Consider the following 26,811-nt stretch of genomic DNA (forward strand, 5'->3'; position numbering starts at 1 on the left):
GGTCCATTTACTGTTTCCTCTGAGAGTCATTTGTATTTTGAATAATCTTCCTAATTGCACAGGAGTTGTCCTGGATTTACAGTGCTGCAGCAGAAGCCACCATCAGTCCCAGGGGACTTTTCCTGACAGTGCTCTCTATGGTCCTGGAAATTGGTACCTCAAGCAATCCTTCTGTAATTTATTTCCATTCAGTCCTTTGAACCCATACTGAACAGGGCTGAAACTCTGCACTTAAAATTATGCCCTCTGTATAATGCTTCTTGATATTCCTTCCTCTTGGTGCCCTGACCTTGGCTAAGGCTATTGCCAGTGCATTCTCTTAGCCACGGTAGTTAATGCTAATGCAAGGACTAATGCTCCCCTGCAGCTTTAAAGCTGATGTGCCACACTTAGTGCTCTGTCTCCAAACAGAATTGCATCCTGATACTGCACTTTACTGTGGGAGTGATTTTGCTGTTCGGGTACAATGACAGCTGTGAATGCTTCAAAAGAGAGAGAGAGGGAAAATGTAATAAGGCAAAATTGTGACAAGACACTTTTGTCAGTATTATCATTGCATTTCATGGGAATGTAACATCTGACTGCCACACAGCTCTTCCAGCATCTGTCTGGTGAGGACTCAGAGTGATGTTTAATTGTAGTTCATTCAAAGTGCTTGAACAGAAAGTTCTTTGTTTGTCAACAGCTCCACTGTGCCCTAGTTTCAAGATTATGTTTTGCATATTAATAAATTAAGTCCAGACCAAGGAAAGCCTGGAAAAGAGCAGTGTAGGCAGTAAAAACATGTTATTATCTATTTCAGAGATGAATTTGTCTTTCCAAACGCACCTCTGGGTATGTTTGCACTTGCACTGTTTCTAAGGAAACAACTCACAGCTGTGTTAGAAGTTTGTTGCCAATGTACCAGCAAATCTCAAGCCTTCTCTGAGGCCCAAGCAGTCACACATATTAAGGGCAGTGCAATGAAGCCAGGTGCTACCACTGAGGTGGGCACTGACATTACCAGAAATCGAATGTCCCTGTTCCATGGCTGGCATTTTTGCATTCCCACTAGAAAAAAAATAATCAATAGCCTTCAAGAACAGAGAGCTAGGTCACGGGGCAGAGGCACATCTCCCTGCAAAGCACTAGGACAAGCACCTCAGCACTCCTGCAGTGCTATCCCAGTGTGGGACACCCATGTACTATAAAGGCAGAGGTGTCTGAGCACTTGGTGCTCTCGGTAGCCCCCCAAGGTTGCTGCACAGCTCTGCACAGCCACCCTGCTCTTGGAGGGTGGGGCAGGGGACAGATATAGGAGAGCAGCCGCCCTCTATTTTCCCTTCTGATGCCAGCTCGTATCAGCAGTAGCTGAAAAATAAGCACTGTGCTTAGGAACTATGTTATAGCCTGACTGAAATGAAATGAGGCTCCCAGGGCAGTTTCTGGAGGGGGAAGGAGAGAGATAAGATGTCCACGTCATATCACCAACAACATAACTGGTATTAGCTAAACAGAAGTCAAGGATGAATGAGCATTGGGGCTGAGCTAACTTTCACATCAAGAGAAGATCCCTGAAGGGCTGTGTGCTGACAGGGCAACATGGAAAAGCTGGTACACTTAATCTCTTCACAAGGGCTGCTCTGTGAATAATCAGAAGTTGTTAGGGCTGTCAGTCCAATTTCCTTCCAAAATAAAATTAAGTGTGGAGGTGATGACATATCAGAAATGGGTAAAGTAAATTCTTTCCTGAATATTAATAGAGGCAAGTTTAACCAGAAAGGAGAGACAAATAAAATATCTTACCTGTAAAGTACTGTGTGAATAAGGTTGTAGTAGGGGGCCTGCACATTCTGCACATTATTATTGCTGTAATTCCAGTTATTCTGTGTTGATGGTGTCAGGTGCCAGCCCATCATGTGTAAGGCAGGGTGACTTAATCCACTATGAACATTTAAATCATTGAAGGTAAATGATGCTTCAGATATGCAATATATTCCTGTCAAAGGACAAGACCAACACATGTTCAAAATTGCATTCCAAAGCAGCACACACATAGTTGGTAGTGGATCTTCTATTTCTTTTTAATGCAAATGGGGATGTAAAAAGAGGCCGTCCACACAGAGAAGTGAAACATTTGACTTTATTGTGTAACTGCATTCATGCTGAATTGCAAATACAAATTGCAAAGTGAATGAACTGCAGAGTTGATAGAGCAGATTTTTATAAAGTGAGATCCTTTTCCTAACTTCACATGTATTTCCATTTACATTACTCATCCCCTGACTAATCAAATACTTTATGTCATTGTGTCATCTCACCCTTCTGTTCCTTGTGTATGATATTGAGTATCTCCACCTCTTGAATTGAATTCAGAAGCAATAACACTGAGTGAAATACAAGCAGTGGAGTCCTGCTCTCATTAGCAGAAATTATATCCAGCTCCTGCTGTGACCTTACTTATAAATACATATGATTTACTACACCAGCTTGAACCATCATTCCTTCCAGACCAATACCCAGCTCCAAAGCATGGCAAAAAATCCATATCTCAATACCTGTGCAATCTTGCAATTCACCTAATGGAGCAAAAACCCCATTCTTCATCTCTGCAGCCAGCAACTGATGCTCTCAAGAAGGGAATTTGATCTTCCCCTTTTATCTTTGTATGTCCTAATGCAACATGTACCTCTGACATTCTGGAGTTCCAGGCATGCACCTCTGGTTTTTTGCTGTGCAGGGGCTTTGCTGACCCCTCCAGCCACAAGCAGAGCTCCTTGGAGAGTAGCTCAGAGCATCCCTGTGGCGCAGTGTGGATGGACCATGATGAACATCCAGATTATTCTGAAATCAGCTTTAGCTGAAGCCAGGTTCAATTCAAGACTGAAAAGAGGCAATACAAATTTTTGTCCCAGAAGCCAAAGGAAAGCTGTCTCTAGTCTGTAGGAAGGACATGTAGAAATGAAAAGTAAGAGCTCACTTCTTTCCCTAGCAACCTTACATCCACTCCAGAGGCCTTGCTAGCCTGTATAATGCAGCAGATAATAAAATCAGATCATAAAAGCAGCACGTTACAGCCTTTCTGGCTGATTTATGTGCAACCTTACATCCTTGTGCTGTTCTCGCAGGAGAAAATCTGGACATGGAAACATTCACTCCCTATTATATCCCAAGTCCATCTTGGGAGTAATTTCCATTTACATCTGACCTTTTGTATCCCCAAACCAGTCCCCAGTCCCCCATACCAGAAATGCTGACTCCCTTGATCCTGACCTGGTTTGCTTTTCACTTGCCCAGACGATAACCTGGGACTATAAATAATTTGCCCAATCCTCCCCTGTCCCCTGCCCATTTACTCACTCTGAGGCAGTGTCCCTTTTCCTTCAACTGGAAATGATCAAAAAATCAGAATAAAGCTTTCCTGCAGGTAAATATAGTAATTACTTTCTAATTGTGTCTTACCTGCTCATATAACAAATCAGTGCAAGCTCCTCATTACCAGCTCTCATTGGAGATCAAGCACAAGGATAACCAGGCACTTGGAAGTAATAATGTGTTTCAAGGGGGGCATAAGTAATAAATCATCCAAATTACTTTCAGTGAGCAGATGAAATGACAGAAATACCTTCAGGGTTTATAGGAGTTAGTCAGCCTGTGCATTACTACAGCCTTCCTCCTGGCTGCAATATCAGGGTTTCTGTACCTGCAGCTGGAGAAATTAAGCACAGCTTTTTCAGGTAGAGGAGAAGAAGGTCTGCACTGTCAAAGCAGAGGATCCACAAGTGGGGTGGTCTGCTCTGCCTCACCAGTTGTCATACAGTGTGCTACAGTATTTGAAATCAGGAGTGAGTGGGAAAGATAAACATAGGATGGAGGATAGATAGACAAGGTCTGTTCCTTTAAATGTTTCCTTAGAAAAGACAAGTTGAAATGACCGTGCTGTAATGAAAGAGTAACTTGAGTCCAGAAAAATCCCTGATTGATAGATAAGTCAGTGTAAATTACTTAGAGCTGGAGGTTTAGTCCTGAAGAAATTAGGTTTGGAAAAGATATATCATCTGGTGCTGGAATCAAATGCCTTGGACTTGGTTGCCTCCAACAGCAAGTGGAAGGATTTTGAAAGGAGTGCAGCAGGCACAAGAGCTGTGTGATTTTGGAAAAAGGTTTATGCATGAAGAAGTGGCTCCTACTTCCTCATGCTACCCACCACTTTCCAGTTCAGCAGGCACCAGATATCTTGCCTTGCAGGAGCCAGGAGCAGCCGATCTGTAGTGTGCTGTTTCTTGGAGAGGCAGCAGCTCCAGTTTCAGCTGAATTAGTGTTTGCCCACTTACCCTCCAATATGTGAAAGAAAAATGCTTCCTAATGCATCACCATGGAAAAGCTGTCAGGCCCTATTCTAGTCCACTCTTTATGCCAATGTTGTGTTGCTCTATAGAGCTTGTTGTTCACTTGGTGTTCTGTAAAAACTGGTTCTGAATGTCCAAAGCAGTGGGATTTAATCTTCAGGAAAGTATCTACAGGGTCTTCATTTTACCTTTTCAAACATCACTTCTATTTATCCCTTTATGGTTTGCTTTATAATGATGCAGTCTAAATAGGTAGAGAGATATGAGGTGGGATTCCTCTCACCTAGTTTTCATCACTTGAAGGATGGACATCAAGTTAAAACTCATCATCCTCAATGTGACCTCTTTTGCTAATGCAGGAGAGGCGCCTCTCTGAGGTACTAGTCAGCCTCTGGATGGAGTGAATTGCCTGCCAGAGCCACAGCTACCTTCGACCAAGCATGTAACTTTTACATATGTGTAAAAACTCACTGTTTGGGGAGCTTTCAGAAATCTTCTTAGGATGGCTTTGAATCCTCCTTTCCCCTTTCTTATCAGTGCTTGGGAAATGGACACCCTGGCTTGAGTTAGCATCAGTGACACCAACTACCTCCTCTCTTTGGCAAGGTCCTATTTTAAGCTTTTCATCTGAGGCCACAGCTATTTGTGTCATTGTCAAAACTCTTCAAAAGGTCCGGTGACATTGATGGTAGGTCTCTTAGAAGCCAAAGGTTCTGCAGTAACATAAATAGGATCAGCAGCACTAAGTGCAGGTGAAAGAAAAGCCAGCTGCACATCCTTTCTGTCTCCCTTGGCAACAGCATCCTGCCAACAAAAACTGCTGCCAAGTCAAGGCTGGAGAGGAAGGGATGTGCATTTGCAAAGCTGGGGCTGGACAAGCTTTGTGTGAGGGGAGAGCTGTCAGACCAAGGAATGCTCATGTGCTTTTAAAAATATTTCTTGTTTGTTCCATGTGTTTTTGGACAAGGCAATGCACAGAGCCCCTGTCCTTATGAAGAGTTTTCATCTGAAATTCCAAAGGACAGTCTTTGCAGTTTTGGACTGTATGTTTCCATCCATGACAGCACTCAGGGAAGAAATCTGTGGTGAATTACTACTTACAGATGTGGCAAATCCCCCAGTAAAGGTTAAAATACGTGGCATGGTTCTCTTGTTACGCCAGCTGCAGCTTTGTGCTAAATCATTGTTTCAGCAGCAAGCTCTTAATCAGCCCCGAGTTCTAGAAACTGCTAAACAAGCTGATATTTTTAAGGACTTTTCCTTTTTTATAATGCACTAAATATCTTTATTTAGAAAAACCTTCAGACTGGAAACAGTAAGGGCAAAAAGTGAATTGCAAATGGCAGGGAAAAAAGGAGCATCATCACAAAAGCACAGAAATGCAAAGCAGACCTAAGATTATTATTTGTACTCTGTTTTTCCACATCCTTCATGAAATTAGCAAACCTGTGAAGACAGAGTTTGTGTAACTGTGGGTAAAATATGCTTCTGCTATATGCACCTGCCTACTCTCCTGATAGGGACTTTTGTCCCCAGAAATCAGCATTGGCATCACGGTCAGAGTCCCCATATCTGTGAGTGCTGCCACAACTCAAACCTGTTGTCACAACATCACTTCTTACAGATTTGGCCACAGCATCAAAAAAGAAGTCTGGTGGCAGCAGACTTATTTCCAAGGCCTGGAAAAAATTAGGATGTTCTCACCTGGTATGGTAAGAGAGAAGAAAGAACTGGCTTTTCTCTCTAGGAAAGTAGTAGGAATTTATTTTGTGAGGAGCCCATGTAACAAACTGCTTGGGCTGTTGCAGCACCCTTGGGTGCCAGAGGAACTCTGAGTCAAAAACCCTCAAAAGCCCCCAACTTGTTGCTCTCTTAACATTTTCCTGTGCCTTTTGAGGGATTGGTATTTTGCTGCCCCGGACACTTTTTTGTGCTCTCCAGGCAGTGTGTTTTTCCAGACAGCCAGCTGTGCCAAAGAGACAGAGAGAAACTAAAAAAAAATAAAATAGAAGAAATGGAAGAAGGGAAGCAGAATTATGACTTCAGTAATCACAGGATCTGTGAAATTCTTTATGGTTACAAGTTGAAATTGCCCATTCACCACTGAGGAGTGAAGAAATAAAATACAGAGTGAGCATTTTGATGCCAGGGAAGGAGAAGGAGAGAGAGTGATCACTATTTCATTCCCTGTATTTTCCTTTGACAGGAATATTAATATCATTAGAGATAATTGAATAAGTGGAAAGTCTGGTGGAGGTGCAGAACAGGAGGCAGATCTGTAAAATCTATCCACACACAAAAAGCTAAGTAAGCACTGCTCTGGAGGGAGGGCACTCTGCCTTGGAATAGGGACTGAACAGCCTCACAAGGGCATGCAGCTGGGGTGCTTGTTGCTGTTTTGTTCCCAGAAAACAAGAACTGCCAGCAATCCTCTGGCATCTGAATAGGCTCGTGTCAGACAAACTGTATCTGGACTTGATGGGAAACCAAGCTGGAATACCAAGCAGCCCTTCGATGTGCTGGCAGAGAGGGGGACTGGCTCAGTAAGTAATCTTGCCTTGCAGTTGCAGAGGTACTCCATAAAGGAGTGAGCCCTCTCGCTGCACAGCCCTGCAAGACACGCCTGCCTGGGCTGTCTCTGTCCTCATTCCTTCAAACCACTTCCAACAATAACAGCAACTCCTGCGTGCAACTGCCTCATTAGAGAGATGTATTTTTCCTTTTTCCACTGAGAGATGAAGCTTCCAAATCCTTGTGATGTGAGCAGGTGAGGATGTCTGCTGACAAGTCCAAATGATATTTTCAGGTAAGTGCTTACCTTGAAGGAGCAGCTAGAGTCAGGCTCTTTCTTTTTATTACCCTCCTCTCAGTAATTACTGTTGCCCTGATTGTCAGTAAGCCTTTCCACAAGCTTGAACAGCTCCAATATCTGTATGTATTTTGCTGAGTAGGGGATCTAAATAATTTCTAAAGCACCTATCCCTGTAGTATCTGTGAGTCTCTAGTGCAGTGTTAGAATGAATTGGGAACTGCTTGCTCTGTGACTACACAACACTGTTCTTTTTGTAGCACCTATTGTTTAACTCTCTGGAGGGCCAGAAATTAATTTTGATTCACAGGTTCACTCTCTCAAAGTCTGTGGTGTAAGTGCATTTTAAAGCAGTAATAGTGGTCTGCAATGTTTTTGTATCTTTAAAGGACCGTGACTTCTTGCCACATGAAAACCATAACTGCTGTTACTGTTGTTGCACAGGGAGTGTCAGCAAGAGCTGCTTAATTTGTGTTTGTACATGTGATTTCCAGAGCTTCTGCTGATGCTGTTTAGTGTTACTGTAAATAGAGCTGTTACTCTGTGTGTCTCATTCCCTGCGTTTTACCAAATGCTTGTGTGCTGAATTTCAGGTTGATCACTCATCTAATACCAGGGAAAACAGATAATAACTTGTAAGTTAATATCTGGGATTTCTGGCATGACAGATAGACTTTCAGAGAAGAGAAATTTTCTATGCAGAGTAACCTACTTTTTTTTCCCCTCAGTTCTGCAACCAATCACAGAGATTAAATTTGCTTAACTCTTTGTTTGTACAAAGGCTGCTTTATTTTGAGTGAAAATCGTATTGCTTAGACAGACCACAAAGAAATTACCATAACAAAAGTAATAATACACACTTTGTACACAGTTTCCACCTATTAAAGATTCATTTTGCTCCCTGTAATATTTTAAGTTTATTGAGGGACACATGAGAAGTTATTATTGTCGAGAAGAAAGCTTTTGTTGCAAAAAAGCTTTTGTTGTTGTTGTTGTTTGAAGAGGTTTTGCACAATCTTCTCTCGCTGTTACTAAGTCAAGACAGGAGCACAGAGAAGCTTCAGCTTCCATCACTGTGGCCATGTGCACCCAAGCCCTGGGTCTGTAGATAATGGGTCCTTTGTAGGACAGCTCCTGTTGCTTTCCTTGCCCACGGCAGTCTGAAATAATGAGTCCAGCAGTAGGTCTCTGCACAAAAAGCTCTTCCTGACTTCCTAGAGCAAAAATGTTTGCCAAGTACTGCTCAGGCTGGCTCTGTTTGTCTTGCTGCAAGGTCCGAGGTAGCAGAGGCCAGAAGGGGTCAAACACCAGACTGAACTCGTTGTGCATTTTCATTTGCTGTAAAAAATGGAAATGGGCAGCTCAAAAGTTTCCACTGTATCTCTGGCAATTAGGACTTGATCCAAAGCTCACTAAAGTCATTGGGAACCTTTCCACAGGCTTTAGAACAAGAGTTACATAAGTTTGTGTTGTTTAAAGGGGGTGCCCCAGGGAGGCTGAACGCATGAGCTGACTCGACAGCCACATGCCTGCTCTGCCATGTCATGCAGAAAGGCTGTTCTCAAAGTGCCCGTGAAGGGTCCTGTGCAGCACCTGGCAGTGTTAACTCCTGAGTGAAAAAAACCTTCTAATGCTGTCCTGGGCCAGGACACTGGCTCTTCGTGGAGCCTCCCAAAGTCCAGAGATAAAACAAAGAACATAAGCTGCTGAGGCCTGAATTGCTTATTTTTTCTGTTAAGGAGGGTCACAGTTCTGTCGCTTGTGTGCAAATAAAAGGGCCACAAGGAAGTTTCCAAGTGGTAGAACCCTGAGGATTTCATAGTCTAGGAAAGCAAAGTATTCCTAACCCCAAACTTTTCTGAGACTCATTGAAGATGTAAACCATAGTCTTTTAAAACATTTCTGTAAAGGAATTCCTTCATTTCCTTCACATACGCAACTATACACACCATTTCCAGGCTCTTCATGTGAGTGTACAGTGGGAAGAAGCACTGCAGGGAGATCCTGTTGAGATTTGAACCATTGCACCATGTTGTCAGGAAGTTTTTATGGCTAAATGCACATCCACACCCTCTGTGTACCTTCTGCTGTCACTCTGCTGCATTTCATCCTTGAGTTAATTCATTTTGTACTAATATGCCCTTCCTGGTGCAGTGTGCACTATGCAAGACCACAGTTCACACCACAGAGATGTCAGGTCAATCAGCCTTCTTATTAGGGTTGAATAGATTTAATGTAGCCATAAAATTCGGTTCCAAAAGCATGAATTTGACACGTAGCATTTAAAACACAAGCCAATTTGGTCTGTTCTGACCCTGAGCTCCTGTACCTTAGAAACAGCCCCTTAGGAAAAAGTTAATGGTATGAGCTGACCTTTGAAAATATTATTATTTACTATAATGTGCTTGCATCAGTCTGTATTACTGTTGTGCCAGCAGATCATAAGGACTGCCAGTCCTTACTCCAAAGGGCTCATGCTCTAAGTAAAATCAGCTCCAAGAGCCTTAGGCAGCCAAAATGAAGGCAAAGACTGAAGAACTTCACTTTGAACATTTGCTATCTCGCCTGGAGTATCAAAGTTTGGCAAGGAGAACTTGATAGCAGCCAGAAGGTTTCCTTTCACTGGTAGTAGAATTGAAGGTAAGCTGAGGCACCAGGGGACAACTGGCATTGTACCCACCATGGTGCTTCACTTAGTACAGGAGCATTTGTGAAGCACAGACAGAGGGAAGAAAAGTAAAGAATGTCACAGGTGCTGGAAAAGTCCATTTCTGGGACAAATGCCTCCTGTGCCTGAGTACAGAAATTTAGAATATCATTTTCCCAGGCTTAAGCCAAAGTTGCCAATAAGGGCAGTCCAGTATCAGGGAATTCAGTAAGAATCCCACTTTGTAAGACTTTGCCTGTCCTTAAGGATAGAAAAGTAAGTGGGAGCTCTGGGCAATCAAGTGACTGCAAATCCAGACAGAGCATGCTTGGGTGATGATGCAGAGCATCTAAAAATATCATTTCCAGCTTTACTTTTGCTTTCCAGCAAATTAATTCTACTTAGCAGGGCCAACAAAACCCACTGTGAAGTCCTTATCATCAGCTGTTCCTCTCTAAATATACAGCACTGGCTATTTTTACAATTATCTGCTAAGCTGAATATTTTTCCAGAAGTTAGGGGCACAGATTAGCTCTGGTGGTTACTGAAGGAATTACTGTGGGCCATCCAACCAGCAGAAAAAAATGTCCTAAAAAGTTGTAGCTTATTGGGCCACAGTGGCTCTGCAGAGGCTTTTAAAGCAAGAGTGGCAGATGAGTAAAACCTGACTGCCGCAACCTGGGATGGCCAAATGCCATGGGAGTTATTGTTTATTGTCAGATAAATTACTACTGATGTAGTATTTCCTATAAATATTTATTCATACTTTACAAGCCACCTAAAGGTACGAGCTAAATGCATCTGGTTTCCCATGCTGATGTGCGATGACCTGCTACCACAACAGTCTGCCCCAGAGAGACAATAAATGTTTATAGGGGCAAGCCTCAGATTTATCAGTATTTCAAGAAGTGGAGATGGGTATTAGGCGGGTTTTCAGCAAAAGATCAGGGTTTCTAACCCCAGGGCACGATATGTAGGAGAGCTGACAAGTTCTTTATTCTTTCAGGAATCTCCTGGACAAAAACATTGATCCAATGGTGATAGGGTTTTTGTGTGTGTGAGGTGTGAGAGAAGGTAGTTACACAAAGAACATCCAAAAGTTTTAATAGGCATTACAATCATTATAATCTAGTATCTCATAATATCTGCGAACGCACTTTATCTTGTGTGCTCAGAATAGCAGGCCCAAAGTTTCCTGCACCATTATCTCCACACACCAAATCCAAAATAAATCGTCATCCTTTCCTCTTTGAATTTGTTCTGTGGCAGCAACTTGTCTTGGCATGAAATATTAGCCATATGGACACTAGAATATCTGCTTTGACCTTGACCTCAGAATAAGCACTGCCAAATATGTGAGGATAACTCCTGCCTTTTATTTCCAAGAGTGATGCTCCATGGGTACAGCCCGATCTGCTCTCCTGGTTGCATCTCAGTGTAGAGAATTCATGCGTTTTAATTTGAATAGGTGTTCTGCAAAGAGCATATTGTCTGTGGCTGGCTAGGAACTGGGAAGCAGTATCCCAGATGATGGTTTATTTGGCAGAGATATTTATTCCAGAAATTAAAAAAAAAAAGAGATCTAATTTTAGCATCAGGCAGTGGAAAGTGTACTACTTGTAATTGGCTCTCACCATGTTATGTAGTCAGTGTTTTCATCTTCTGGATACTCTTCCAAGTAACAGGAGTCTGCTGGGGGCAAGATGAGCTGAATTTTTTTGGTTGCAGAGCTCTGCGCTTCTCTGGTTCAGAAAAGATGGGTAATGATCACAGTAGAACATTTAGCTGGGTAAGAGAAACAGATACTGCTCCTTTGGTGAGTTTTTGCTACATGTATTGCAATGATCATGCATGGGTGTGAATGATATTTAGGATTCAGAATAAACTCATTTCATTGCATCTGCATTTGCCCAACATGAAACAGAATCAAGGCCAGCAGACATCTAATCAGAGATCTTCTTTCATTTTCCTAAGTCCCTGTCTTCCTTTGGCCCATAACTGACATTCCCAAGGACTTAAGAACTAAATGGCATAACAACACTCATGGAGAAAGCTGGCCAACTAGGAAGGGTAGAGCAGGGGGCAGGAAGGCACTCCACAGTCCTGGCTGGAAGTTGATCATCACCCAGTTTGGAGTCCTGCAGTTTTGACAAACTCATCTCCCTGATTTGTTAAGACCATGACAATATTTTTCACCTCGATGCTGCTGGTTGAAATCCACACTAGCACAGTGCTAATGGTGCCATCTGATGATGCTCAGTGGACTGTGCAAAATGGATTTATTCCATGTGCTTCCTGGTAGGCAGAGATCCACATTACACTCGACAGCTTCAACATATGGAAATGGTGACATGTGATTGATGTGGTCCCTGCAGGTCACGCTAACTCAGGGCGCAATAGCCCTGCATCCTGGGGAGGCTTATGCTACTGCAGCTGCCCACCTCCATTATCTGAACTAGGAATAAATGAAAGAATTGATGTTCCCAGCGGTGTGGATCTGGCACCTTGTGAAATTATATGCAGCACTGAGGGAGGTGGGAGGCAAAATTCACACAATTCAACCCCACAGCCCATGTGAGCATAGAACAGGTTACAACCAAGTTTGGTTATGGGTGCGAAGGGCAGTTGTGTTAGATCACAATAATCACAATGTTTTTTAAAATGTCCAGGATAGCTGTGTTTTCTTGTTAATCTTTGACATTTGGAGTGACTAGATTTTCCAAAGTCACTAAGTAAAGCACAGCATGTATAACCCAGGTAGCCCTCTCATCAGACATCCCTTCTTGACCTAATTTTCAGCAAGACCTAAGCAGCTGCTCTTTCAAAAAACAGATTGCTTAATGGCAGCCAAGACTGGAGGCAGCCAAATTTAGGATTTTGCGGCCAAAGGAGTGAGCAGACTAAGGTTTCCCATAATGATATGGACATTCATCTGGACACCTCCTGGCCGTGATGAAAATGAGGACATCTGTTGTTTCTGCCCGTGAAATGTAGGATGCTTTTTAGCTTCTCCAGGGAAATCACCTGCCTATGGCATTTTAAAGCTTCACATGAATCAGTACTGCAAGGTCCTCTCTTTCTTTGCCACAGAAATTCCCTGTAATCTTGCTCATTGCTCTCATGACTGTGGGGTTACCACAGCTCCTGCAGATTTCTCTTCCTACTTTTGCAGAGAACCAGACAAAGTTGGATGTTACCTCTTCTGTCCTTCTGCAGAACATGGAAGGTATTCCTTCCTGCCAGACACACAAGCCAGGCTGTCCCCATCCACCACTTCCTCTCCAGTATCTCAGCTTCTTTTTGTGTTTTTTCCTCAGGTGTTCTACTGATCTTGGCACTGACAGAAGAGCTGGTGTTTTCTGTTCAGGTACTGTCTCCCACTGTCTCCTCCTCTCAGGGCTTCCCGATGAACAATACGACTGTCACAGCCATGGGAACAACACCTCACCACAAAGACCACCACACGGCAGAGCCCCTTCCTACGTCTGCTCAAGCCATGTCCCACCCCATCAGCCTGGTGGAGAAAGCCCCTTCCACCGGGCAAGAGCGAGAGAGTGGCCCTCGCTTCGGCGAGAAGGAAACTTACCATTTGTACAACCAGAGTGCTTTGTACTCAGGACAGCCTCGCCCCAAGGGGAAAATATTCCAGGTTTTCAAAGGCAACTTCTCAGAGTCGACAGAGCCTTACCTAAAGACAACCCTGCACTCTCCCTTCCCTACCCTGAGGAGCCCTTTCACAGACCACCCGTTTCAGTCCCAGACCACAGCATCCAGTGATCCAAATGGAATGGGGCTGGCAAGAACTACACACTCAGACCCTTCTCCCCACCGCAACTCCTCGGGAAGCCTTAGGGAAGCAGAGAGAGGGGATGGGACCGAGGCAGCAGTGCAGGAGGCAGATTTTGCCACCACAACTGCTGGACCATCAACTGATCCTGAAGCAGTGTCGGTGCCTTTTAAACCCACCCGCTATGGCATGTGGGATATGCTGAGCAAAAACAACTCTTGGGTAACCTTGAATCTCAGTACAAATGTCCCTCTGTTTGCTGGCTCTGGATCTGCTACAGCAGCAGCTGGTCACTCAGTTCAGACCAGCTTTGACATCAGCATCTCGTCCTCGGCAGCGGGAGACCCCGAGGGACTGACTCCGACGCAGCACAGCGCGGTGACCAATGCCACGTCACCAGGCAGTGCTCTCTCCTCAGTGCCTGCCACCAGGTTGTCCAGCTCCACCTCCACAGCTGGCTCCACCGCCACCGGGAACTTCCTGAACAGACTGGTTCCTGCCGGGACCTGGAAACCAGGTGTGCAAGGAAACATCTCCCATGTCACCGAGGGGGACAAACCCCAGCACAGAGCAACCATCTGTCTCAGCAAGATGGACATTGCCTGGATCATTCTGGCTATCAGTGTCCCTATATCCTCATGTTGTAAGTTAATTGTCACTTTATTTTGCTTTCTCTTTCCTTAATATTCAGATTTCGGCCTACAATTCAAGGACTAGCTGGAGGCCTAACAGAGGCAGGTCAGCTTGGGATGGATGAGATGCACAGGCATCACATTCACTGACCAGAGTGTTTAACTTCAAAATGCAGGACTAAAATGTTACAGTCAAAGCATACTCACTCTATTGCTATTAAAAGTCTTATGGAGTAACTCTCCACTTGAGAGTGTAACACTACCCTGAGCAGCTCTAGAGTGTGAAGCAGCTTTACTCCAAACTGTTTAAGACAGTGATCAAAAACTTGATCAAAGACAGTGATTCTTTTAGACAGCAATTCTTTTATCTAGGAATTAGTATTTTCTGCCCTGAAATTGGAATTGAAAAGCCCACTGCTAACCCAAAGGATTAATAACATCTGTAATGACTAATAATTCAGGAAACACCAGTTTTCCAGTGCAATAAAATATTTCATTGCAGGTAGTACATGAACTATCTCACTTAAAAATCTGATAACCAAAGTGCTGGTTTCCTCAATTTTAATTCTAATTTACAGTTGCCAAGGGAAGAGAAAGAAACCTTGGCCTTCAGACACCTGGAGTCAGCCACCTGCTGACCCAGGGCAGTCACCCAACCCAGGGCAGGTTGGGTTTCCAGAGCTGGCTCAGGGTCTTGTTGTTTGATTCAATTACAAAAAACACATGGGAAAATATGAACAAGCTTGTGAGTGCTTGCCAGGATGTCCCATGCCTAGCTGGGTTGTATCAGCTTGGTGGGACAACATATTCTCTGGAGTCTCACTGTCATGGGGTGTGATTATTCTGAGCTGTCTGGAGTGAAACAAAACCAAACTTTTCCCAGCCTTTGCTGCCTGAGGAAACATAAAGGGGTAGCAGCCAACAACACTGAGTATTAATGCTGTTATTTATGGCTATGAGCTGTACTGAGGACAAGGCTAGATGAGCTGCCTGAGCCAGTCTCACACACAGCTTACTCCAGCCAAACAGGACAGTGCTGCTCTCTCCTGCTCTTTCTGATGTGCAGGCATATGATCCTGCCCCTCTTCTTCTGCCTGGGCCTGACTTTTCACCTCCTGAGACACTTTCAGATTGTTGAAGTGGCAAAAATGTACTTACTTTACTCTTTGGTACTTTCTGTCCACCTAGTGAGCTGAATCAGCTCCCCACAGAGTCAGAGTATGAGACCCAGAAAGGATGAGGCTGCAGGAATGCAGACCTGGAGAAGGGACCATACTAATCCTTTCAGCAGCTGCAAATTATTGGATTGGGTCAGCATATTTGTTAGATTCACACCCCTGGGACCATCAATTCTGCTATTGCCAACGTGGTTAAAACCACAAGTAAGAACAAATCTTAAAGGCTAAAAGATGGGCAATCAAAGAGAAACCAAAGCAGAATTTGCATGTGCATTTCTGTGCAAGATGGAGAGGAGAAGCTGGCACTTAGCAAGCACGTGGTCAGAAGCAGCAATATTTGATGATTTGATGAACTATGCCTTGTCTGTCCGTCAATAGAATTAAGGATCAAAGAAATTCTTCCAAGAATTACATTTTGGGCCAATATCTAGAAAGAAAGCTGAACTGGATAGAAAGCATCTAAATACAAAATAAGAAGTGTAAAACCATACAGCACAAGCATGGGAAGTATAGCCAGTGGGTAAACTGGTCTCTGCGTGCAGAGTGCCATAAATGAGCTGAATAATAATAATAATAATAATAGCGATAACAACAGTAATAATAATATGAGAAGTCTGATAGCAGGAGTGCTAACCCACTGTTCATGAAATAGAGGTGTTAGCACTTTTCTTCTTTTCATTTGTGCCATGTGTTCATGTGACTGCCTATTCTGATTCTTGTATTCATAAGCTACATTTAAAAAAAAAAAGTTAAATGCTATTTTGAAAGTTATCTGTATCGGCTCTAATACAACTGAATGTTTAAATAATTCAAGTATTTAAGTCCTGCTCTCAAGACCAGATTCCTGACGATGGCCTTCATTGGGATGCCCCTTTTAAAATCCGGGGATTCTCGGATGTATTTCAGAGCCGAACCGAACGGCAGGCAGGCATTTAAATGGTATTTTTGGGGGTGATCTGGCTTTAGACCTAGGAAGTCGATTCCAGATCCGCGGGTTTGGCTGCCTAAAGCGCGTCGCGCCCTGGCTGGGCGCTTTGCTGCGTGCGCGGTGCGCGGCGCGAAGGGGACTGTCGCCACCTCCCGGGCACAAGCGGGGCACAGCCGGCCCTCGGGAGAAGCATGAAGAACGGATATCGGGGGTTCATTTCGCCTTCAGACAGAGAAGAAGTTTTCCAAGGGAGGCTCTCTCCGTTGTTGTAGGCACGGATTGGGAAAAAAATATTGAATATTGTCGTGCTCCTGCCTTGGGATGCTGAAAGGCTATAGAGGCACAATCCCGTGCTGTTAAATAGCTGAGCTGCCTTAGGAGGGATCAAGCCACAGGGGAAGTCACTGAGGACCCCTTACAGCCGTGGGCTGGTGGCTCTGTGCTCAGGCTGGCACCTTCAGGACCAGGCAGAGAGACAGCCTCAAGGCAGGGAAGTTAGCCACACACCCTGGAAAAACAGGGAAAAAGGTGAGGAGAGGCAACCCAGAGCCTGTGCATGAGGAGGCAGAGCTGCAGGAATCCAATTAACTCAGCTCCCTTGTCCTGCTAATGAGAGGTGCCCGGAGCCAAGCCAGCTCGCTGACCTCCTGTTTTCCCAGAGCCTTTGAAGAGCTGTGCAGTGACCAGAGCATCTCTCCTCTGCCAGGAGCCCTTGTGTCTTTCCATATAATCTCTCCTCTGTGTGAGGAGTTACAAGGAGGCTGGAAAAGCTTTCTTTGGAGGGCTTCTGGGCACAGCTTGTGCTACCCAAAAATCCTTGGAAGGGAAAACATATCACGATTCTGCAAAGATGTCTCTGTTCCTCTCTGATCCCTACACTCTGCTTGCTGTCACGCGTCTAGTGACAGGCACCTGTTACATGAAAACCTCTGGGCATTTGAGCTTCTGTAGCTGGGGAAGTGACTTGCTAGAGGGCAACCAAAGGAGCCTTTGGCTCCTCATCCCCACTGGAGGAAGTGCTTGGGATGCAGCACTTCTCCTCACAGAGGACAGACCCTGCTGGGGTTTCCTTGCTGGCCCATCCCTGCTGTGGGGATTTGCACCAAAGGGCAGGAAGCAGCAGTGTTTGTTCAGCAGCACTGTGCCCTGACATCTGAGCCCCACTGAGGACTGGCAGGTCCTACCAGCTGAGCTGGTGGCACAGCTGAGGGGCTGGAACACAAGCCTGAAGATCTGTGCCTCAAGAACTCCTCTGCTTAGATAAGAGCTGGGATTTGGCCTCCCACCCTTACAATTCATACTTCTTTACAGATGCACAGATTTATGAGTCCCACTGAAATCCCTGAAGCTGCTAGCCAGAAGAATGATGCTTTGAGTAGGAATGCACAAGCCATGTCTGCTGCGTGACATCTTTTGGCAGCTCAGTTTCATGGTATAAATAATGAGAGTAATGTTGCTAATGCCATGGGAGGGCTGCAAAAATGAAGGATTCTGTACCATTCCCCTTCCCAGAATAGCAAAATCATATATAACAGTGATGTCATTATTTTCTTCATGTCACAGTTTGAGTTGGGTTTGCAGTGTCCTTCAGGCAGCCTTGAACATTTTTGTGCACGTGCTGTTGTACATGTGTAGGTGCCTCTTTCTGCAATGCAGAACAAGAACAACATGAGCTCATTTTAAAACTCACTGTTCCAGTCCTTGGGCTCCTGGTTCTTGCGTCACTGGAACCACAGAATGACACAATAAAATGTGGGAGAACGGGAGCTTGCAAATCAGATGCACAGGAGTCAATTTATCCAGTCAGTTCTGCTGACACAGGAGAACATGGGAGGAAAACTGAGCCTCTCAGCACAGGCATCAGCAGAACTCAGAGAATATGTGAAGAATTGCCTTGGGCCTAACCTCACTTAGCTCACATTTCATGCACTGGAATGCTTTCCAAAATTACCTCACTCACCTTCTCCATCACAAAACATATGCTTGCTTTCCACTCAGAATCAAGAGAGATCCCAAGCCCTGAGCCTAATCCCCAGGTGTGAGCTCAGTCTGAGCTGGAGTGACTCCTGTCTCCAGATGTAAACAGCTTTAGTCAATCACCAAATCCATCCTGATACCTTTATCACAGCTAAGTATGTGCTGCTACGTGTAGGAAACCAGGGAAATAGAAAAAAATAAGGAAAAAGCATTTTAGTCATTGAGGGAAGGGTTCTTTAAACTTATGTTTGTGATCTGCAGGCATAGGAAGAAGTAAATGAAGATCCTTCACCCTGAATATTGCATGACTTTTAAGTGCTTACAATTTCAGATCTGTTAGCACAGTGTTTTGTGTGGGGGCTGGAAAGTGGGGGAAGGGAGTATGCAGCTGTGTAAGATTGGTAAAATATTTTAGTGAGTTGAAGGGAAAGACTGTCAGAAAACTGTAGGGAATTGGTATGATCTCATTACACTGCATTAATGAAGCTGGATTGAATGTGGTATATAATCATAGTGGGTTAGATTAAAAAAAATCAGAAGATTAGAAAAGAGACATGGAATGAGGAGTGGAGAAATGCAACATAATTCCATTTGTGCCATGATGTAGCACAAAAAGAGGCTGAAGCCTACATATATAGGAGAGATTTCTGAAGCATAGTGGAAGTTTTTAATAAAAGAGACAAAAGAACATGGAGGAAGTGATGTTGGAGGTGAAAGTATTTACACAAGAGTAATGTAAGCATGTCCCCACAATGGAAATTAAACATTGAAACAAATTTTTTGGGAATGGGATGGACATCTGGTCACTCTGTATCTTTAAATAAAGCTGAGTATTTTCCTATGAGATGTGCTGTATCTTAAATATAGATTATGTTAAAGGTAACAGGTGAAAGTCTCCTGGTGTGCAGGTGCTAGATGGGTGAGACTAGGTGATGGACACATTCCCACCAGCCTAGAAACTTGTAAATCTGTGAGAATCTTGTTTCTCCCATTTGTGGGATGTTTTATGTCATAGATGGGGGGGCAGATAATGCAGATGTAACTTGCCCTATGGCCAAATAATGTCCAGTGTCAGAGCTGGAGCTCATCAGCAGCTCACCCCCTTAACACATGAAAAGACATGGGTTAGAAATGCTTCCAGAATCCCTGAACCTCCAGAGACCTCTGATAATTCCTAACATTGTCACAGTCTCTGTACAAGGGACTTCAGGCTGACACAGGGCCAACACTGACATGTCCTTCTCATGGCACTCGCCGTTGAGCAGGCAAAGGGAAGTTCAGTGAGATTTTCTGACTCCCAGAAAGCAACCAGAGGATTGCTTGAAAACCAGGGAAGAGTTAACCACATAATATACCAGGATAGATAGCAGGGTGGTGCAGCTACTAGTTCTCTCTTCATCTCTGTTGTCATTACTGCCATTTGTGCCTTCCAAACCATCTCTGCCTCTGTGTATTTCATCCACCTAATATGGCCTCCCTGGCCATCAGAGTTGTCTGTCTGGAAGAGTTTTTCTGTAATACATGTCATTCTAATAATGGGAACAAAAGGATATCTAGGAATATAAAAGCTGTACCCTGGTCTTAGTGTTCTGGAAGTGAGATGTCCTATGTTGGCTACATTAATTTCACTAAAATATGCCCCAAATATGGCATGTTATGTGGTAGATGTGGCACTTAGTGTTGTCACTTAGTGGTGGATCTGGCAGTGTTAAGTTAATGGCTGGACTCAACATTCCTTAAAGTCTTTTCCAACTTATGATTCTGTGAAAAGGGCAGTTAATATAAGATGAAGAGGGACTAGCCCGTTCCAGCCCTGCTGTCCTCACTCACCCTCTTAAATGAGGTCTCCTCTGCTTTGAATTGGGGCAGCTTAGGTAGACATCCTTCTGCTGAAATACATATTTGTGGAAGCTCAGGAACCCATTTTCCATGCTCTTCCATCCATTTTCTTGTGTGTGCACCACAGTTGGAGGCCAAGAGTGTAATTAAGAGAGGGAGAATTATTGCTGTATATATCTACACATGGCAAGGCCATTTCCTGCTGGAAGAAGCTGGCATCTCTCTCAGCTCAGTGTCACTGGCTTTCCAGCCCCTGAACCTCAAATCTGATACTTCTCTGTCAGCAACCACAATATTTTATAAGCTGTAAAACCTCAGGCTTTCAAAAAAATATTTGCACGGAGTTGACTTTACTGGGGCTCTCACATCCTCAGGCACCTTCAGAAATGCTCTGTGCCTTAGGGATGGATCTCTTGTTGCTGGAGTACTGAAAAGCTCCAAGGACTGTTTGCTCTCACCAGCAGTGGCGAGGACCAAATGCAAGTCCTGCATCACTTTCTAATCTGCCCAAGCCTGCAGGCTGGGCTGGGACATGGAGAGGGCAGCAGCCAAAGTAGGGATAAAAGGTGCAGCCCTTCAGGAGGACAGGCATTTCCCCAGGCAGGGAGAGCAGTTCTGGGGGGCCATGAGGTGCAGCAGCAGGATTCAGACTATTGGGCCGTCAGCAAATGAAGTTGTTAGTGACAGAACTGCCTGAACTGAAAGACATTGATTTTTTTATTATTATTATTAATAGTTTATTATCTTTTTTTAAATAGAGCTCTAGCCTTGCACTTTTGTGTCACTATTTTTATGTGGTAGATGGGATAAGGAATGAGATCCATGGCACATGGGTAGCTGCAATCTTTGTCAAAACATACATAGCAGCAGTGATCTCTCTGCAGTCTTTTCTTTCCTCTGAGTTATCATTCTAATACATAATTATACCTGTAGCTAAGGAAATCATATATTTTTCTGCTTCATGAATATTTTCTCTCTTCTCCTTTACCATGAGGGATTTAGAAATGATAGAAGGAATTTACAGCAGGGCATTTCCTATTTCACAGGTACAAATCAAAGCAAGTAAATGTGCAGCTACCTGTCTGTATAAATCAGGTAGATTACAAACACAACTAGTCAATGAATTCCACGGGTGTAAGGGGAGCAGACAGAGCTCACACATTACAGCTCTGAGCAAACCCTTGCACACACCCCAGCTTCTCCCTGAGCCAGGGCCAGTGGGAGCAGTAAGTCTGCTGCTGAGGCTTTGCCTGTCTCTCCTAAAGTAGCCAAGATTACCCATCTGAATGGCAACAGAGATGGATAAACTGAAAGCAATTCCAGAAAATAACACTCAGCCAGCTTTGTGTTCAGCTGCCTGCTGGGAGAGAATTACCTGGGCATTTCTGAGGCCGGGGATTCCTGTGGCCCTGGGACCAGACAGACTCCTGAACATCAGGAATTTCACTTGCCGGTCACTTTGTCTTGCCTAGCTGCTCTACTTTAAGTTCAGATATTTCAGATTGTAAAAGCTTAAGTGAGTTCTGAAGGTGAGGAAAAAAGTAACACTCTCAGACATCACCCAATGCCCAGGCAAGTGTGGGGAAACAGGTTACCCTTATCAGTAGATTCCACATCCAACAGCTGATGGAGACAGGCAGGAAAACCCCAGCTCTGGCATTAACACTATCCTCGAAGTGTAAGGTGTGTGAGACTGGTGCCACAGGGGATCTCCACACCGCCTTACCCCTGTCTCATCCTACTCAGGAACCCATCTGTTCCTCTGGCTGGTTGCTGATGTGTTGGAACATGGTCACAAACCAAAATCCAAGTTACAAATAGCAGGCAACAGAGGCAGGGATCAGTGGCACTTCAGGACAGAAGCTTTTGGTATGGAAGTCACACAACTGTGGTAATAAAGCCTCTGATCAGCCTTATCATAAAGCAGAGCAATAGGGCTCAGGAGCTCAGTCCCTGAGTAGGGACCGGGTGCCCGAAGCTAGCTCGCTCATGCCAAGGCCGCAGGGCTACCATCTAGCAAGCATGGTGATTATCAGCTCTAGAGTGATTGCAAGCTCTCAGGATTTCAGCTCTGCTTGCTAGGTAGTGGTGCCCTGGGCTTGAGGCTGCAGCAGACGGAGAGAGAGGAGAAGGAGAAGGCGCAGGCTGTTCCACGGAGATGGCTTTATTTGGGGAGGTCCGTGAAGGGTCTCTGCTCTTCTTCTTTCTCCCCTAATGGGGTACAGTATGCTTCTTTTATAGGGTTGGAAAGGATCCAAGCTTGACCAATGGTAAGGGGTTAACATGACATTGCCTTATAGGGTTACAGAGATAGGTTAAGGGCGGAGGACAGGGAAACAGGAATTTTCTTTTGCTGTTTCAGCATTCCTCTTGTTCATATTCTCCATGGTGCTTTTCCCAAACTTATGGGGTTTACTACACTGCGGCATTTATGAATTTGCTATTTGAAATAGGACAGGAATCTCTCACTGCCCACTTGCTAATGTGCTCATCACTGCAGCCTCTGAACACACCAGATGCAGAAAAGATTCCCACAGAAGCATCTTAGTCCCTGAGGAATGCCCTCTCTCCTAGAGGGTCTATAAATCCCTTCTTAGGTATTAAATTGCCATCAGTTAAGACAACAAAGCTTTTCATTAATCAGGCAGCCACATCTTGAAGATTATACACTCACATCAATAAGAGAGCAAAACCAGCATATTCTGCCAAGCCCAAAACCTCACCTGCCTGGCCCAGATTCTGACATAATTGTGTAGGGTTTGCTAGCAGAGAGCTGGGACTGACTGAGACTGAAGCATATGAATGCAGGTGACCAGCCCTCTCCTTAGGTAACATAAAGTACAAATCCATGGTACTGATGAGTCCTTATTGAAAGGAAATAACTAGATTTTTGGCATGTTTCTATTGACAGCAGTTCTGCTGACAGTCTGCTGCATGAGAAGGAAGAAGAAGACATCTAACCCAGAGAACAACCTGAGCTATTGGAATAATGCTATTACCATGGACTACTTCAACAGGCATGCTGTAGAGTTACCAAGAGAGATCCAGTCACTGGAGACTTCCGAGGTACCTCACTTGCAGAGCTGGTGTCTGAAAACCATAACTGAAGCCATGCTGGGAGGAGGGGAGAGGAAGTCATATGAATAAAGCCTTGAAATCCCTGTACATGTTCAGGGGAACAGCTTTTAGGGAAGGACTCACTCCTACACATGTATTAGATGGAATAAACATCTCAGCAAAACTGGATTGCCATCCTATTCCCAGCCACTGCAGATGTTTTCCAAATTGCTGCGTGGTGATGGGTGTTAACCATCTCTTGGTGAATTTGTTCTGGGTTTCTCTTCCTTGTGAGCCTACAGCCAATGTCAAGCCATGCCATGATGGCTTAAGGAGAGCCCTTTGGGCTGGCTCATTACTGACACTCAGTCACAGCGTAAAAAAAGGAGGCTGGTGGCAGTTAATAAAACAAAGAAATTGTGTACGTTTATGTCTCAAGAGCTGCCTGTAACTTCTCAAACACCGATTCAGGGAATGAGTGTTCCCACTACAAAAGTAATCAGAACATCAGTATGTGGGGGAGTGTGGTGATGTGGTGTACACTCATCAGCCTTTACTTAAGGGATCTGACTGGTTTGATGGGATTATTCACACATGAGCAGGTGATCCTACTGACAGAAATTTCAGTAATCCAACAAGAAATCTATTCCCTGGCCTCAGAGACAGAGAATAATTCAGTTCATTTCAAAGATAATTAAAACCTAGAAACAGTGGAGAGTCTGAGTTTATGCTAAAATGATTTTCAGATCAGCTAGCTGACTAACTCACGTGACTAAATTAAAAAAAAAGTTTAGAAAGGAGCCTCTGAGATTTGATTAGACAGTCACAATCACTTCATTAACCTCACTTTGCTGGCAATCATATTGCTCAAACTGAGACAGGACCTGGTCTGCTTTGCCCAGAATCAAATGTCAGGCCTATTCACATACAGAGTGGTCTTCAAAAGCAGTCCTATTTAATCCTGATCAGAATATGACTGAACTAGGGCATGCTTAGGGGGCTTGGACCCATATATGTGGCTTTCTAACCATAAAAAGAAGTTGAAAATGCGCCTTTGAGGAGTCAAGTTCAGCTGAGAGACAGGAAACAATTGCAATGAGTCAATAAAGTGAAAAAAAAAACAAAAAAGAAATGAAAGAAATGTGAAAGTTCCAAAGGGATTGGAAGTTTGGTGCAGCTGACCTCTGGGTCCCCAGGCTGAGAAAGAATCAGCAGACTCTCAGAGGAACCTTTCACTCACAGCTCCTCCTGCCTGACAAAGGGAAAAACCAGCTCACCAAACCCGGCTCTCCAGAGTCACAACCCTCAACATACAGGCACCTTTGGGGGACTGGGAGGAATGCCCTGTGTGTCTGTGGAGGGAGAAGGGTGTGAAGTGCTCAATCTGTGTCTTTGTTTTTCCCCAGGACCACCTGTCGGAGCCGCGCTCCCCGGCCAACGGCGACTACCGGGACAGCGGGATGGTCCTGGTGAACCCCTTCTGTCAGGAAACGCTGTTCGTGGGACACGAGCAAGTCTCTGAAATATGACCCCACAGCTGCCCCCAGTCTGCAGTTTCATCTTTACTGTCTCCAAATTATAAATAAATATATATATATTATAAATATAACCTTTGTGTAACCCTGAACTACAAGAAATGTTTTCAGCTTTTCTTTTGTCCCTCAGAATTGTCAGCCCCTTTTTTATAAGTGTGGTAAAACTTTACAGAACAAACTGTGGCTTTATAAAATAAAGGTATTTCTAAGCAAAACATCTGTCAAGTGGACTGTATCCTTTCTGTGACTCCAGTACTGCCTGAACACCAAGTGAGATGAGCCCTTTACTGTCCCACTTCCAGTGTGAGCTCCAAAACTCTTTTATACGAGCAAGGACAAGAATGGCACTTTTTTCCTGCATAAGTGTTTTAACCACACTACACATTGGACTTACAGCTGCTACACTTCAGCCCAATAAGCCTAGAATTATTTCCTGAAGATCAAACAGCCTCAAAAGAAGGCATGGAGAGTGCTCCCTTCAGAGGAACAGAAAATTCCTTTCAATTTATCAAAAATCTTGCAATCTGGTGACTAGGGACTACCACCAATTGAATGCTGTGGCTTTGACCACATTTCCATTTCCCCACTGTTTTATTTATCTTGTGTGTTTAGACTGCTGGTGCCACTGAATCAAGTTTCCTCATACCCTCTTCTCCTCTCTGGGACTTTCCCCATTAGGAAGGAAAACACAGCATTTTGGAGCAAAATGGCAATTCTTTCCTACCCTGTTAAGTGCTAGATGGCAGACTCTAACAGTGTTAGGGGAATAGTAAGGGTGAACAAAGCTTAAATGATGGATTAAAAATAGATTGCTGCAAGGCAAGATTAATACAGAACATGGAATGACTTGGCCCAGATTGATGCTCTCTCTTTGAGTTACCCAGAACTGTTACTGTGGGACCAATTCTGTTTTGCTCCTCAAATTGCTTTTTTATACCATTCAGCAAGTGAAATGGCTTCTGTCCTTTGAAGTCTTGTCCTCCTTCTCCCCACCTCTGGCCACCAGTTCTGCTGGACAATGTTCTGCTTTCACTCCTCACTTCATCAGGAGCAGGCTGTGAGGGGCAGTTTAGCCTCTGCTCCAGCTGGCTGCTCCCTGCCACTGGCTGCTCAGGTTTAATGCTTGGCTGCATGAAAGGGAAGTTTCAGCAGGACAGGGTTAGTGTAGCATCATTAACCATATGCCTTGTTCAAGGTGAGCCACAGCTGGTACTAGAAAAGAGATTTACAGCAGCGGCACATCTGCTCCAGCTGTGCCCGCTTGCCGACAGTGCCCCAGAGGCTGCTGTTGGTCAGAGCAACATGACAGCTTTACTAAATGATGGCTGGAGTCAGACCCAGACTTGGCTCAGGGGGCCACAGAGGCCTCATTGCTCCTCCTTTCTCCCCATCCCACACATGCACTTCTGCTGTGCCGAGGCACAAACCTGAATGTGGACCACAGGCTTCCGGAAACTGGAAGATTGTAATGTTACAGGGACTCTCATGGGTATTTGTTTCTCTGCTCAGCATCAGAGAGTAATGCAGGGCTTTCTCATGAGGTGATGGGGCAGGCAGGATGACAAGGCTCTCTATGGACATGGATGGCAGTTTGGGAATAGATCTTTTCACCATGGCATAAATGCTGTGCAGTATGATACCTGTGACCCTCATGATCAATTACTAAACAACCTCCTAGAAACAACTGTTTGACAGGAGAGTAAAAATTCCCTAAGGGGATTGCCAAGACCAAAAGCAATCCCTCAAGGATCTTTGTTTTTATTTAAAGAGGGAGGTGGACAGAGGGAACAAGGTTACAAAAAACTAAATTCAGATCTTTGAAAAAAGCCCCCATATTATTACATTTGTTTTCTGTATGTGGTATTACTTTTGCAAGGGAGATTTTCTAATTAGACACACAGCAACAACTGAAAATACTGTGTAAGAAATACTGGAGGATGCTTCCCACTTAACCAGCACAGTTTGTTTGGTAATCTAAAGGCAGAATACCTAAACTAGCCAAAAGTATTTGCAATGCTGAGAAACACTGCACTGCTCCCACTCTTCACACAACCTGGAAATGGTGACCTGACTTTAAGCAGCCTTGCAATTCTC

General features: G+C 44.3%; 1 protein-coding gene across 7 annotated transcripts in view; it reads left to right on the plus strand.

Moving 5' to 3' along the window:
- TMEM108 (transmembrane protein 108) overlaps window positions 1–24,934 on the plus strand; it is a 162,813-nt gene extending 137,879 nt beyond the window's left edge. For 4 of the 7 annotated variants that reach the window (XM_077177790.1, XM_054641402.2, XM_054641394.2 and 1 more), the window contains exons 4-6: window positions 13,102–14,214; window positions 23,037–23,191; window positions 24,589–24,934. In XM_077177790.1, coding sequence (XP_077033905.1) covers window positions 13,102–14,214; window positions 23,037–23,191; window positions 24,589–24,711 — 1,391 coding nt within the window. In that variant the 3' untranslated portion in view covers window positions 24,712–24,934. Of the gene's footprint in view, window positions 1–6,823; window positions 7,135–12,671; window positions 13,011–13,101; window positions 14,215–23,036; window positions 23,192–24,588 lie in introns of those variants that run through there. The other 3 variants (XM_054641418.2, XM_077177799.1, XM_054641409.2) reach the window with 3 other exon arrangements.
- The last annotated feature ends 1,877 nt before the right edge of the window (window positions 24,935–26,811 follow it).

The sequence above is a fragment of the Agelaius phoeniceus genome, chromosome 1, assembly GCF_051311805.1.
Source record: "Agelaius phoeniceus isolate bAgePho1 chromosome 1, bAgePho1.hap1, whole genome shotgun sequence".
Taxonomy (NCBI): Eukaryota; Metazoa; Chordata; class Aves; order Passeriformes; family Icteridae; genus Agelaius; species Agelaius phoeniceus.